The 16,423-nt window shown below is 32.1% G+C and overlaps 2 protein-coding genes across 2 annotated transcripts; both read left to right on the top strand.

Annotated features, from left to right (window-relative positions):
- The first annotated feature begins 731 nt into the window (after positions 1-731).
- LOC129297860 (thaumatin-like protein 1b) lies at positions 732-1,994 on the top strand. Its single transcript, XM_054936200.1, has 2 exons — positions 732-817; positions 1,074-1,994. Exons 1-2 carry the CDS (start codon positions 766-768, stop codon positions 1,748-1,750), a joined length of 729 nt encoding a protein of 242 aa, XP_054792175.1. The 5' UTR covers positions 732-765; the 3' UTR covers positions 1,751-1,994.
- An 8,682-nt stretch (positions 1,995-10,676) lies between these two features.
- On the top strand, positions 10,677-12,408 carry LOC129302653 (uncharacterized). The gene is made up of 2 exons (XM_054941560.1): positions 10,677-10,743; positions 11,882-12,408. Exons 1-2 carry the CDS (start codon positions 10,677-10,679, stop codon positions 12,406-12,408), a joined length of 594 nt encoding a protein of 197 aa, XP_054797535.1.
- Positions 12,409-16,423: the final 4,015 nt, after the last annotated feature.

Raw genomic sequence — 16,423 nt, 5'->3', positions numbered from 1 at the left:
ATTTTCTATGATCGCATGCGTCAATTACAAGATCGAAAAATGAAATAGTATGAGGCGGCCAGTCTTCCCCGCCTAACCTGAGGTAATTGTTTTCGTCGGCAGCGAAGATCGAGTCGCTGGTCGCCCAGCTTAACTATGTTTACATGGCAGAATTACTCGGATTATATTAGGCATTAATAATTCAGACCCAGTGATAGGAAAATTCGAGAAAGAGAGATTATTGAAAGGCTAAATTCTTGATATATTTCTCCTCTTACACACTTACAAATTTATTATTTCTTTATGTGGGGTTGGTAGTAATACTCAATAGCCTAGCAGCTTTATCTAACGTCTGAAATGAGAAGTGGAAAAGCATGTACCTTTCGTACGATGACAACCATTTCGATGAAATGATAGTCACAACAAACAAACGAATTGACTAGATGGTGTTAATTGGCAGGACAAGTTTCCAATACACAATATAACGTGTTCCCACCATATATACTAAGATATCTCTCATTTCACACCCAGCCATCAAGCGTTGATCTTGACAATAGGGGACAACTTAACGTTTTGGTCACTTTTGTGATTGACGGTGCGTGAAACTAGCTATATTTCCAGCATTCGCAAACGTACACGGCGGGCAAGGCAACGAAAACTCCACTGAAGGATCCTTGGATTTCATTCACCACGGCCTATATATATATAAACACGAACTTCAACCCACCTCTCATCAAAACACAGAACAGATTCAACACACCAATACACAACACACCTTACATCATCATGAATACCCGAGTAGTTTTGTGTCTTATTACTTTGGCCTGCCTCCTCTATGGTATGATAATTCACATTCATGACATTAATTGGTTTAGTGTTTCCGTAGACTGTCCTTCTAGTTTTCCCCCTTTTATTTTCATCAGCTAATTTTATTATGCCATGATAAATTTTGAACCAATCCCATTTCTAGTTCGTATGTTATTCACATGATATTGCTTGTAACTCATAATTAAGCATGCATAATGCGCCATGAGAAGCAATATTATAGATGACGTATGATATATTAATATGTCAGACGTGGCTTCTTCGTGCAGGAGGAAATGCAACCACCATTACTTTTACGAACAATTGCCAATTCACAGTGTGGCCAGGAACCTTAAATGGAGCTTCAAGCCCTGCATTGTCCACCACCGGATTCGAGTTGGGAATGGGAGATTCCAAAACCTTGGACGTCCCTTCACCGTGGTCGGGTCGATTTTGGGCTCGGACCAGATGCTCCGGTGGAGCCGGGAACTTTAACTGTGCCACCTCAAACTGTGGCTCCGGTCAAGTAGAGTGCAATGGCAACGGAGGAGCCGCGCCGGCAACGTTGGTAGAAATTACGGTGGCCGCGAACGGAGGACAAGATTTCTATGACGTGAGTAACGTGGATGGGTTCAACTTGCCTGTGTCTATGGCTCCACAAGGCGGCACCGGAACCTGCAAAGTTTCAAGCTGCAAGGCGAACATCAACTCGCAGTGCCCAGATGACCTGAAAGTAGCCGGTTCTGATGGAAGCGTTATTGCATGCAAGAGTGCTTGCGTGGCTTATGGCAAGCCTGAGTATTGTTGCTCTGGAGATTACAACAATCCACAGAAATGCCAACCCACCAATTACTCCCAGTTTTTCAGCAATCTGTGCCCTGAAGCTTATAGTTACGCTTATGATGATGTCAAGGGCACCTTTACTTGCAATGGTGGACCTAACTACGTCATCACTTTCTGTCCATGAGCGATGGGAAGATCAGATGGAGCTTCGGTGCTCGTCCACTATGGGATAATTACTGGCCAAAAAAAAAAAAAAAAACAACGGGATAATTAGGCAATAAATGTGGACGATAATACATGCGCTGACATATGCATGCATTAGAATAACTGTTTGATTTGATGATTATTTTGCTAAATGTGCACAATGATATCAAATCATATACCAGTACAACGCATATATATATATATAGAGGAATACTACGGTTAGATGGGAATAAAATATAAGTCGTTTTTTATCACATGGTGTCTTTGATATATAGTTTCGTCAACGGGTATGACCGACTATATTCTAACTTTGAAGCTATCAACTAGATATGTATAATTTTCCATGCTATCCATAGGAATGATATAATAAATAGGAGTTTCAATGATATTTAAATCCCATTAAAATATGTGGAGAAATATTTTTAAAAATAAAAATGATAATAGAATTTACTAACTTAGAAGAAATTTTAAGTCAAATTGGAAACTAAGTTTCCAAATGAATCATTCCGTCGAATTGGAAACTATATATTTTTTAATATGTATAAAAATAATAAATGAAAAAAATAGTTATCGCTCTTTTTCATTTCCTTATCCAATATCCTGATCCTCGGAAAATCTGAAAATATTATTACCTTTTGTCCAAACTAATTTGAACGGTTGAACCGACTGTTGGAATGCAGCACAATGTGTTGAGTTGTGTTTGGTTTTGTATTTTAGTGCTATTTTTTCATGCTTATCCTTTTTCTATTTTCCTAAAACAAATGATATTCTATTATTTGAAAAAAAAATTGATCACAGATTAATTTTCTCTTAAACGTTTATTATTTTAAAATATTCAGGATTATATTCAGGTTTTCTCTTAGACTTTTCTTTGTCGACTCCATTATTAAAGTTAAAAGAATATTGCCCTTCAGTAATTTTCATTGCAAGAGTTTGTGCAATTAGGTCATAAATCTATGGATCAAGGAAATTAAACCTGGATCCCAATATAATCCTGAGTAGAGAAAACCTGGATTTAAAAATTTTTAACTGCGATAACTATTAAAATTTCTGTTTTTCATTAAAAATTCGAAGTCAATAAAACATCAACTAATCCTTGTATATGTACTTAAATGATTCATTTGACGGAACAAAAGGATATATAGTTTCCAATTTACCGAGCTCCAGTTAGAATACTCAGTCATTAAAAAGCCTGGAAAAGCATCCTTCGGTGATTCATTTGATCGCATGATTCATTCCAAAAACATGAAATATTGTAATTTGGTTTCAACTTTTATTTGTTTTCCATTCTTGCATTTGTAATTGTAGTCATACTATATATTTGTTTCTAAGCCATGCTTTCGGCTTTATTCTATTTATTTCATGACATATTCTGAAATATCATGTCACTTTAGGCGTTGACAGATGGACCACATTGGACAATGGATAAGTTCACCGAAGCATTTCTCTCAAAGTTGAAATCATATCCTTTGCAAAATCAATCTATTTTCTTAATTGATGTATAGTTGCATAAATGATTCGCCACTTTGACTGGACTCCTTAGCATTTTTTCTACTGTTGCTGGTGAGATCTTCGGATTGAAAAGTGTTGCTGCATATTGTAGTGGTCTTGAAATCAATACGAAAGTGATGAACAAGGATGCAGATGAGGGTCTCGCTGAAGTGCTAATTGGTGAGTACGTAGAGTATGTAAATTGCTTTCAAAATGACGTAATGCAGGATTTAAAAACTTAAAACTCAAATCCTTGCAGGGCTGGATAATGAATATAATCCTGTTGTTTGTCAACTTACTGACAAACCAGAAGTTAGCTACCTAGGTTCAGTTGCAGGCCACTCTTCTCACTTTTGAATGCAGACTTGATCAACTGAATCAGTATAACCATATTTACCCTACTGCTAATCTTGCTTATCAAGCTCCAGCACCATTCCTTCGAGGTTGCTTCACTAGGCATGGTGGTCGTGGTTCTTTTCAACCACGTCGAGCCTTTCGAGGAGGCAGAGGCTGTGGTCATTCTACAAGAGGTTCGGATAAACTTGAGTGCCATCTTTGCCGCCAAACTGGTGATCTTGCCCATTCGTTCACTGCAAAAGCATCAACTGACGGTTGGAGAAATGAAAATAGAATCTCAAATACACAAACACACATAAGAGATGTTTATGTAACATATATTTAAATTTTAAGAAAGGTTTATGAGTTTTTAAAATAGAAGAGAGATTTGTGCAATTAAAGCATAATAGAAGGATGGTTAGTATATTTTACTCTAAAATATAATAGTCAAAATTTAAACAAGGATCAATGTTTTCTAGTAAGCATGTTTAAAATCCCCAACGTTTAAGAATCCAAATTTAAAACCAGCTTAAATTCCCAACATTTAAGGAGAGATCTAGATTCAAAACCAGTCTTTATGGGAGAGCTCTTTTTAAATTAATATATTTGTTTTTGAACAAAAAATATTTTCACAAAATAGTGCCCGATACTACACATCTACATCACTCAGAAGTTTGCTGTCATGCAAGCAAGACCTCTTTTCTCCTTGGCCAATTTTCTGTATTATTTTCACTCTTTGGTACTTATATTCTTAGAGCTTCTCTCATATAGGCAATGTGAGACTTAATCTTTTAACAGACCTACCATTAACTACAACAAGACACCCCGCCTCTTCTTAGCTTGAAGATCAGAAATTCAAAAAGAAAAAAAACCAAGAGAATAATCATCATATATAAAGAAGAATATTTCATTCCCATTTTCTTTGAAACATGATGTTCTAGAATTTTAATGTAATTTGAAGTATTTGTCTCTATCTCTCAATTTTCTTTTATTTTATACATTACCATAAAATAGCGCATTTCTGTCACAATTATTCCAAGAGAAAATATAAAAAAAAAACTGAGAAAAAGGAGATTTCTTCAAAAAAAAATTGAGTTAAAATTTTTAGGAATTTGTTTTTTATTCTCTTGAGTTCTGAGAGAACAAATTGGCACAGAAACTGAATGGAAGAAAATACTCTGGTTTATTGCTTCAAGTTGTGATGCTTACAAGGACATGAGGACTCCTATTTGTACTACTCTGATGCTTAAACTGATAGCTAGAGAATAAATGGCAATTGGCAGGTTACAAATGTGTTTTTATTTGAGTTATTGGTAGTGTTGCAAATGATCTGAATGGACGACTATTTCTTCTCCCATTTACTATTGCTATCGCTCCATTTCAAAAATTTTCTCTTGGAATAATTCAAAAGAAAATATTTCTCACAGACTAATATGAGATAATTTCTCTCAAAAATATTTGAGAAAAGCTTTTGTGGATTTAGTCATTAGAAAATTTTGCTCAATCAACTCCCAATGTATTTTACTCTTAATAATGAATTATGCTAGTTAAGTATACTAAATTGCCTACAAGTGTTCTCTTAAGTCTTCAAGTAGGTATTTAGTTTAATTAATCCCTTAATCTCTTAATTAACTAATTGAACTCCAATTTTCCTTGCAAATCCTATGTGACTGGTAAGGCTAATGAATGTAACTCTACCTCATTAACAAACTATCAATTCAACTTGTAAACTTCAAGCTCTCACACAATTTAACTAAAGTCTTACACTCATCTTAGCTATGTCAAGTATCAATCAAGGAAATCCAATAATCTAATTGATGTCCAATCAACTAAAAACATTAAGTATAGAGTAAATCCAACATAATCATAAATACAAAGGGGAAATGATTATTTAATCAATACAAATGATTCAAAATAATCCTAAAATTAAGGGTTTAACTTCAAATGTTCATCAAACCCATGAGAAAATACAAATATATTTATTAGCACAAACATTGAATAAAAGGAAAGGAAGAGAATGGAGAAGAAGAACTAAGATATGAAGCCAAAATCTTTTTCAATATTCAAATTGAAGCTCAATCTACACCAAAATTCATGCCTTAGCACACCCAAAGCTCATAAATACTCCCAAGAAGTCCAGAATGCTAGCCAAAGTTGAGAATGAGTCATATATACTCCAATATCCTAATTTTATCAGCTAAATAAAATTCTTTATTTTGCTGCTTTATTTTGCTGACGCATCAAAAGTCACGAACAAAGTCGCAACTTTTATCACAACTTTGCTTTGTTTTGTACACTTCTCCCAATTAGCATGACTAGTCATCTTTCCACTTAATTTTTTCATTTAAAAAAAACCTTCCACAGTCATCATTAAGGGTTCAAAACTGTATCCAACCAAATCTTAAATTAAAATATCAATAAATTAGCTTCAAAATACTAAAATAGAGTCATGGTTTGAAATTTCAAAACAATATACACATTTTTCTAATTTTAATATTCAAAATATGTATAATTGTGGCAAAATATATTAAAAATCCAAAGAAAATATGCTCAAATGACATAAAATTTCAAAGGTTAATAATATATGACTTTAATGATGTTATATTGCCAATGCTAGGATTTTTTGTTTATTGACAATTATATGAATGTATGACCTTCAAACTATTTATGCTTTTGGTATACTTTGAATGATTGTAACCTTGAGGTTTGATTTATTTTGGAAAGTTTGCTTAGTGGTTATAAAATTTTGAAATGCATAACTATTTCTAATTTCCTATTCTATTTGGTTTATTGTGTTTCAATTTTTAAATGGAATCATATGGGCATTTCACACTTGTTTTATGCTTGGAATCCTGAATTTTGAAAATGACAATTTAAAGAATTTAATTCTATTTACCATAGTAGTATTTATTTATTATTTAGTTTAATTTTCTATGCCATGGCAAAACCTTTTCCATTGTGATAGTCATTTTAATAGGGGAGAATGACAAAGAGTTAATTCAAGTTAGGTCCAAGTGTCAAACTCCAGAAATTTATAACTTAATCTCTCAATTTTGCTACTACGTTATAATGTTTACAACTTATTTTTTAAATTTTAACATAGTTAAAGCATAAAAAAATCATTTATTACTTTTATTAATGCGGGATGGCCATGTCTATAGTAAATGAATAGTACTCCATTTGTTGCTCTCTTTTTTTGGGGTCAGAGCTCCATCTAGTGTCTTCATTAATTGTGTGTTCCAGTTCTCCATCTATTGTACTATTATAATTATAATAATATTATACTCTTATAATTATAATATAATATTATGATATTGGAGATAGAGATTTGAATATTATAGTATTAATATTATTATAATATTTGATGGTCCTTGTTTGTTTTTTTCCTTATCTCAACTAATATTTTATATTTTATTCTAAATCTACTTACTATAACATAGAAAAGGAAGGGGAAAAGGGGAGGCCGGTCTTACATCAACGGGACAGATTAAATGGGAAGGTCGGTGGCTCAATTGGTGGGATTTCAATAATTTTTGAACTCTTGATGATTTTTGTGTTGCCATTTTGCACCACTAGGTGATTTCAACAATTTTTAAATATATTGTTTGCCCATTGTGGTTTTCTTATATGTGGAACATCGTTAGTTTTTGTCCCAACATCTTCGTTTGTCCTTCTTTGGTTACTCTTCATTTGTCCCAGCATTATTTTTGTGTTGGTGGATTTGATGGCAAAGGATGACTGTCCATGGTATTTCTCCCTTATTTTTTAGACTTTCTTTATAGATGTTGTTTCCCTCATCTTTTCCTTCCCTATTCTATTTGGCTATAGAAATAAATTAACAAGGGTCCTCTCATTCTCAGATCAAAGAATTGAGTGGGGGGATTATGGTTATCCTAATAATAAGTCTATCATGGTTGAGTGTCATGTATACTCTGTTCGATGGAAGATTTATACTGTGATGTTGTATTTATTTCTCATAGATGATGGTTGTGAGAATTGTGCATCTAGGTAAGGAAAGAGGTGGGATTATCCCTCGATGTCCTCTTCGACGAATCAGTTGCCTCATAAGAAGTATGCTAATTTCATGTCTCATATATGTTCTAATGAGTTTAACTTGTGGGGTTATTTATTCGAGGGTGTGTGCCTAATCTATTGGAGTGATTTGGTCTGACTTGTTACTGTGAGTTTTTATTAGTTTATAATTTTGTGTTATTTCTTTCTTTTTCAGATTACAAAGTATTAAAGGCTGGTTATGAGGGATATGCTGTGGGTAATGGAGTGACGATGGGTGATGCTTTGGTGGTGACTAATAAAGGTTTGCCACGGAAATCTCCACTCAAGGAAATCACTAATGTTGATTGTCCTCATAAATGGTTTGTATAGTTATATCCTTTGTTTGGTTGTGTTTGCTATTTTCCTATTATTTATTCATTGGGTGAGGTGATGATTCATTGGCATTGGCACAAAGAAAGAAGTATTGTGAGAAGATTGTATGAAGATGAGTTTGTTGATCAGAGTCTACTACGTTGTTGAGTTGCCATGCAGATTTTCTTTTTCTTCTGTTGGTTTAATTATTAATTAATTCTCTATATATAAGTGATATTTAATGCCTAAAGCTAATTTTCTATCACCATATTGTGTTTATGGTTTTTCTCCCCTCATGTGGGTTGGTTTGCTCTGTGAACAATTTCACTGAGGTGTCCATTCGTTGGGTTGGTCTTTTGAGTGTGCACTATGGGAAGAGTTGGTAGGTACGTATGTAAGGTTGATTATGTAATTTTTTTTAACTTTTATTATTGTTGTTGTTGTTGTTGTTGTTGTTGTCTTTTTGATTTCATGGTATAGTTTCCCTCATTGTGTTGGTGTGTTCAAGCAATACCCATGATGGTCCTTTGAATGTTGATCCTTGTATTGTCCAGAATTTGTTAACCATGTTAAATGAATGCAATGAATTGGTGAAGACTTATCGACTTACTTCAGATATGGTTAAGGTCGATGATAGGGTTGATGTTAGAATAAGATTGATTGGAAAATATCAAGGGAGTAACCATACTTATGCTATGCCATGTGCATCTAAAATAGCAGCATTGATTATCGGAGACTTCGATAAGTCATGTGGTGAACGGGATGTGATAATTGAGAAAAGATCTGGAGAGTTGATTTGCATCAATGAACTACATCCATTATATTTACCTTTACAATATCCTTTGCTTTTTTCATTTGGATATGTTATGTATGATGATTCAGTGCAACACATAAGGGTAAGATTGTGAAATCCTAATGGTAATATTAAAACTATAACTATTAGAGAATATTTGTCATACAAGTTAATGAGTAGACATAATACCAAGTCAACTTTGCTTTTGTCTCGTCAATTGTTTCAACAATTTATGGTTGATGGGTATACAATGATTAAGGTTGAACAATTAAAGTACATTTTTATAATCAATGTAAATTATGTGTTGACAAGTACAACAACCTCACTAATGCAGTTCTTAGGAGAGAAATGAATGCTGCCCTTACAGGTAAAAGGATTATCTTGCCATCTTCTTTTGTTAGTAGACCACATTATTTGATTGAAAATTATCAAGATGCTATGGCTATTTGTCAATGGAAAAGGTATCTAGATCTCTTTATTACATTTATGTGTAACCCATAATTGCTAGAGATTAATATATTTTGTGAAAAAGAAGCAATTCATTCATTTGATAGGCTTGATATTATTTGTCGTGTTTTTCAAATGAAATTACAATCTTTATTATCATGTATCCAAGATGAAGAATCATTTGGAGTTGTGTCAACAGGTATTGTTTTTGTCTATTTTGTTCATTATGATAATGAACTTAGAAGTTTGATAGGATTATGTCCCTCCATGTTGTTCTATTTTTTCATTTTTTAGTTCCTTTAGTTTTCTGTTGTTATTGTTCCAAGTATTAAATATTTTAACTAGCATTAACAATCTGTGCATTATCGTTCCCATTATAAATGTTAATTTGATTTATGGCCCTTCTTTGTTTCTAATTTAGATTTATCTTTTGTAGTTATCTATACAATTGAGTTCTAAAAAAAGTTTACCCTATGCACATATATTATTATTTCCTAATCATGATAGCAAAATAAGGACTCTAAAAGAGGTTGATCATGTTATTTCTACTGAAATTTTGAACCCTGTAACTAATCTATATCTTTATGATCTTGTGAGAGATTATATGATGCATGGACCTTGTGGGTTATTGAATCCTAAATCACCTTGTATGAAAGGTCATAAATGCATGTGTCATTTCCCAAAAAAGTTTGTTGAAAATATTGTTGTCGACGAAGAGGGTTACCCACTTATGGGAGACATAATAATGGGAGAATTATTAAGAAGAAAGGGGTTCTGTTGGATAATAGATATATAGTGCCTTACAATCCTTTACCATTGCTAAGGTTCCAAGCTCACATAAATGTTGAGAAGACTAATCATTCTTGGTCAATTAAATATTTGTTTAAATATGTAAGTAAAGGAAATGATCATGTGATTGCAAGTTTTTTATGCTACCAATGAACAAGTCTGCACAAAAAGGGTTTATGATGAGATTTGTGAATTCTTTTTTTTTATAAGAGATTTGTGAATTCTATAATTGCCATTATATGTCTTCATGTAAGGTAGGTTGGAGAATATTTTCATTTGATTTACAATATAAACATCCAACAGTTGAGAGGTTGAAGTTTCACCTTTCAGGGGAACAAATAGTTATGTATACTAACTTAGATGTTATGGATGAGGTTTTGGAGTGACCAGAAATTAATAATTTCATGATGATAGCTTGGATGGATTGTAATCTTCAGAATAAGGATGCAAGAGAATTGACTTATAGTGAATTTTCAACAAAATTTGTCTGTGATCGTTGTAAACTTGAATGGCCTGAGTGTAAAAAGGGCTTTAAAATTGGTTGACTTTATCATGTCCATCCTAATTCAGGCGAGCTTTTCTTCCTACATGTTTTACTGAATAAAATTAAGGGGCTAACATCTTTCGAACAGCTTCGGACTGTTAATGGTATTGTCTATCCTACATTTCATCAATATGTTACGCAATGGGTCTTCTATCTGATGATAAGGAATATGTTGACGGAATTAAAGAGGCAACATTTTGGACATTTGGTAAGTCATTGCGATGGTTTTTTGCTTGAATGTTACTGTCATAAATACTATCACATCTAGATTATGCATGGAATCAAATTAAGGAGTTATTGGTGGATGATATTTTATATATTCCTCACTCATATTCTGACTCAATTAGTAAGTTAAAATTCTTTACATGTTTTAATTTAGTTAGCAAGTGGTTTGTTTGTTTGTTTTTTTTTGTTTTATCTACTCGTATGTCCTTGGAGTCTACTTTTTTAATTTGGTGTTATTAGTATTATTTATTTATTTATTTATTTTGATACAAATCATTATGTTACATTTGAAGAGAAGGAATCCATGGCTCTTCAAGAGATAGAATATGTGTTGTAAAGGAATGGTCAAAGCCTCATGGATTATCCTAGAATGCCTACTGCAAAAGAACTAGAATTTCAATCTCAATTTGATAATTGTTACATCTTAGAAAAGTTAAATGTAGACAAAGATAAATGTGCTAGTCAAGCGAAAAATATGGTTTCATTAATAATAAATCAACAATGATATATCTTTAATGAAATCTTATCATCTATTAATAGGAAGGGGTTAAACTTCTTTTTTGTTTATGGACATGGTGTTACTGGTAAGAATTTTATTTAAAGAGCAATGTGTGCATTTGCCTATTCACAAGGAAAAGGTGTGTTGACTATTGCAACGAGTGGGATAGCAGTAACAATGCTCCCATTTGGTTGAACAGCACATTTTGCTTTTCATATCCCAATTGAAATAGTAAAAAATTCAACTTGCAATATCCATCTTGATTCACCTACAGCATAGTTAATTAGAAAGGCATAATTCATTATTTGAGATGAGGCTCCAATGATTAAATGTTGTTGTTTAGAAGCTGTTGACAGGACATTACGTGATGTGATGCATATTGATGATTAAGAGTCATTTATGTATTCATTTGGTGGAAAGTATGTTGCCTTTGGCAGGAATTTTTGTCAAATTATTCTAGTTTCTCCCAAAGGTACTAGAGTAGATATCATAAGTTGTGTGATCAATTGATGATACTTATGGCAATTTTATCGAGTTTTTCATTTAACTAAAAATATGAGATTGCAAAGTAGATGTAATGAAGATTGCAATGCAATTGATTGGTTTTCTAAGTGGATTTTAGATGTTGGAGATGGCAATGTTGGGGAATTGAATGATGGTTGTGTCTTAGTTGATCTACCACCTTCTATAATTGACCCAATGTTAGATAATCCCATTGCTAGCATTGTTCATGAGGTGTATCCTAATTTGGAAAAAAGATTTAATGATCCATCATATTTTACTGAAAGAGTGATATTATCAACAATAAATGAGGTTATGTGGAAACTAAATGGTTATGTTTGTTCACTTTTCCCAAGGGAAGAACATGTTTACCTTAGTGCTGATTCTATTTCATTGGTTTCTCAAGGCAATGATTCTTTTGAGCAATTATATCTACCGGAGTTCCTAAACTCTATCAATTCATCTAGTTTGCCACCCCATCGATTGGTTTTAAAGGTTGGAATGCCTGTCATGTTGCTTCATAATATTGACCAGTCAGCAGGCTTATGTAACGGCACAAGATTAGTTATTTGTCATCTTGGTATGTATGCAATTCAAGCTAAGGCATTAAGTACATCCAATAAGGATGACATGGTTGTAATCCATTGAATGGATTTAAACCCTTTCAAGTCAAAATTACCGTTTAAGTTACAATGATGACAATTCCCCTTGATGCATTGTTTTGCTATGACAATTAATAAGAGACAAGGACAATCATTAGAAACAGTTGGCATTTATTTACCTAGCCATGATTTTACCTATAGATAGTTATATAGAACACTGTCTCAAGTAAAACATATCACAAGCTTGAAGATTTTGGTTTATGATTCAAAGAATCAATCGTTAAATCAAACACACAATGTGGTATATAAAGAAGTGTTCGACAGTCTTAATTAGGGAAGTGTTTAGTCATTTAGCAATTAGAATGTTTTGAACATTGAGTAATGTTTTCTTTTATTTGTTTTTTTTTGTTTCCCTATGTTCTAGATACATGAATAATAACATTTTTTCTTCCCCCTCCTCTCCATGTATAGTAAAGCATATTATATCTAGATAATTTGAGTTGACTTGTCGTACTCTAGATATAATGGCATTACCATAATATAATTAATATAGTTACAAATAGAAAGGAATGGATTGCAGTGTATCATGAATTACTTTTGTTTTTCACTATGGTTGTGACCTTAGAGGTTTTATTTACCTCGTCGAAACTATAATGTCTTTTAATTACTAGCAATTAGTACCTACTCTGTTTATCATAAATAACTATTCACTTCACTTACACTCATGTGTATTCAATTAACACTTACCCTTCTTACCAATAAAAAAAAAACAGAGAGAGAGAGAGAGAGAGAGAGAGAGAGAGAGAGAATTACTCAATTTGTTGACACTTTCCAATGTTCCATTCAATTCTCCAACTTTTGTTTTGTTTCATTTGTCTGGACATTGCTTGAAATCACTAATCCACACAATTAAATTATTATTAGTGAGAATAGAGGAGGAAAAACTAAAGAAATTTTCTGAAAAAACAAAATTAATTTATAAATATGTGAATATTAATGACATGAACAATATGTTTTCTTTAAACTCATAATTCCTACCTAACAAAAAAATGATAATTTATAACAAAGCAAAATTATAGTTAATTTTAAGACAACATAAATAAATATATATACTAATGTAATTCTATTCAATTTGAAAACGTTATCAAACTTATCTCATAAAATAAAATTATCTATTATCATTATAATATCATAAATACTGAATATGCAATCTAAATTTTAGAAGCATAATTAAAAATTTTATTTTGTTTAAATTTGAAAAGACTTATCTATTATTGGTGTTGTATCGTTAAAACTAAAACTACAATCTACATTTTAAAGGTATAATTCAAGATGTAATTTTATTTAAATTTATAAAAGGTTAACATTTATATTTATAAGTTTAATTTTAAATATGATTATTTTTTTAATGCTTCCTTGTACATTTTGAAGGTTAACTATTTATTAGAGTTGTAGTCAAGAAAAAATAAGTGTTGAGTAATGAGCCAAACGACTGTTGCTAAAAATCAATAAGATCCATTTGTATAGTGACCATAAAATGATAATCTATATTTAGTTCATTGTTATGATACCCTGTGGAGAACTCTTAAATTTTCTTGCCTAAATTCACAATTCAAACAGCATCCTTTGTGGATGTCGTTTATAAATATGGCCACAGTTCTGCCACAGCTAACCTTGTGTTATAGCAAATTTTATCACATTATGCATTCCTCGACAAATCAAGTTCAATTTGGTCTCTAGCAATTTTGAAAAGGTTAAATTTCCTTTTTGTATTTTTCTCCTATATTTGTTCTTATTGGATAGTATTTCTATATTAATGAATGCCTTCTCGTCTAGAAATCAGTATGCAATATGGATTTTCTTCTGTGTCGTCCACCATTTCTCATTTTTTCCCTTGATATATGCTCAAACTGTTTATCTTTCCCTCTATCAATAAACAAAGCAAATATGAGAAACAACAATATGATTTTGGTTCAGTGTATTAATCTGAGGAAAGAAACGTCAAGAATCCTTATGCAATTACTCTATAAATGAAGCTGACAAAGTCCTCTCTTCCTCAAAATGCCTACGGCCTCAGCATGTTGCCTGGGGACTCGAATGTTAGTATTTTCAATTTGGTTTGGATATCATTTACTTGTGTGATGAGTATCCACTAAGTATTCCATCATTTTTTTCTGGTGCCCTCTAATATCTCCCTATTTTCATTGATCAAGGAGATAGAATTTCAGCAAATATTTATGGAAAAGTCCTCATGGACAAGTTTGATTAGGATCTACACAACGATCATTACTATGCTATTTAGAATTTTACAATCATAAGTAACAATTTGTGCTACCTTGCGACTACCTATGAATGCTGTATCAACTTCAACTCTCACACATATGTGTTACCATGTGAACCTTTCAAAGTGGAAAACTTACATAAGTTTCTTGAGATTTCAAATATCTTATAGTTGGATAAAGTCCCCAACTATCTGATAAGTATGGTAATAAGGCTAATCTATTTGAAGAATTTTGAGTGGTTACGTCTATTGGCAATGATTATTTTCATTTATATAGATGTTAGAGGCTTTTTAAGGATTATAAGGCAGCTTGAAGATGTGTCGTCTCCTCTATGTAAATATAGAAAGTTTACTTTTATGATTGTCAATCCTAGGTATGTTTCTTTAATTTGTCTTGGTTGAGTAAAGTTTTCTCCTATCTTATTTTTGGACCTTTTACTAATGACTTATATGGTTACTCTATAGGGACGTTCCTATTTGATATGTATTATGGGGGGGAGTGTGCTGTTAATGCATATGCTTTATACTCTTAACAAAGTAATCTACTCATCGTAGTAATTGTAAAAATACACATGTCTAAAGGAAAATCAAATTGGTATGTCATCTTTATCATTACTTGTATAAATATAATCTGACTTCGGCCTATACCTCTGGTAATTAGATAGCATTCCACAATAAATTATGTTCATACTAATTTTTTTTCTTTTTTTCTTTTTAAATAATTCCATCATTAGTCTTATTGTGAATCAGGGAAACTTGATATCACCAACTCTCTAATGGCAACAAGATTACTTTTTAACCCTAATATCCCAGATGTAAAGGAATTGATTCAGAGGTATATCTCATACATATAACCTATTTTTAATTTTTCTTTGAGGCTTAACCGTAATAACTTCTGTTACAATTTGATTCTGTACAAGCTACTATTTTTTTCTTTTTGTTGGTGCTAGGATTGATACCACTCCTTTTGCATCTTCGTTAAGCTTTACAAAATCGATAACAATGGAGTCCTCACGTTCTGTAACTAGAGAAGCTCTTAGAGATCAAAAACTCATCTCAATCTCTAATTTGCTCAGCATTACTGCAATAATTTTACTTTATTTATCTAGTAATACTATAAATAGTTAGAGACATTTATATGAATTTTTTTTAGTAAAGTAGTACCTCTTTCTCTATTACATTTTATTTTTTGTTTCTTGGCACCAACGTTTTTTCATATGGTGCATGTATAGCCTTCTTACTACATTACTATCGATGTACTTGAAAAATTCAAAACCAAGTTTGGTTAGTTGTATGATGGGTGTGCTTCTTACATGACTAAACCATAAGAAAATGCATCGGGTTTATTCTACAAGAAATGTAAGCAAACTATTGAGAATACCACTCAAAGGTAACACTTTTCTGATTCAACTATCCACATGTGAAAAACAATTTTTGATATTGATTTTTATTCAAATTGAGGATTCATTACCAAATTACTGATGAATCAGGTACAACCTCTATTGTCTTCTTTGACAACCTTGCTGCAAAACTTTTAGGTGCCTCTGTGGATGAGCTGATAGATAATATGGGATGGGTAAGAAAGACTTCTTTATGAAATCTAGCCTTAATTTTTATTTATTTATTTTATTATTATTGTTATTGCTATTTTATTTAATGGCATCTTTCATTTTGCTTTCATTTTTCTCTATATACTTAATAACCGATGCTTGTTCTAAGCTTCTACACTCATTCTAAATTGATATATATTTACTTTAAGGATAAGGAACTTGTCACACAC

Source organism: Prosopis cineraria, unplaced genomic scaffold, assembly GCF_029017545.1.
Source record: "Prosopis cineraria cultivar Desert tree isolate PC_DT_omini unplaced genomic scaffold, ASM2901754v1 PC2, whole genome shotgun sequence".
Lineage (NCBI taxonomy): Eukaryota > Viridiplantae > Streptophyta > Magnoliopsida > Fabales > Fabaceae > Prosopis > Prosopis cineraria.
The sequence above is the reverse complement of the archived record's forward strand: the minus strand, read 5'-3'. Positions and strand labels throughout refer to the sequence as shown.

Bases quoted from the DNA above. Each gene is read 5' to 3' on its own strand.
- LOC129297860 (XM_054936200.1), top strand. From the start codon at position 766: ATGAATACCCGAGTAGTTTTGTGTCTTATTACTTTGGCCTGCCTCCTC. The intron at 818-1,073 runs GTATGATAATTC...TTCTTCGTGCAG, and splicing joins TTTGGCCTGCCTCCTCTATG to GAGGAAATGCAACCACCATT.
- LOC129302653 (XM_054941560.1), top strand. From the start codon at position 10,677: ATGGGTCTTCTATCTGATGATAAGGAATATGTTGACGGAATTAAAGAG. The intron at 10,744-11,881 runs GTAAGTCATTGC...AGTGGATTTTAG, and splicing joins GGCAACATTTTGGACATTTG to ATGTTGGAGATGGCAATGTT.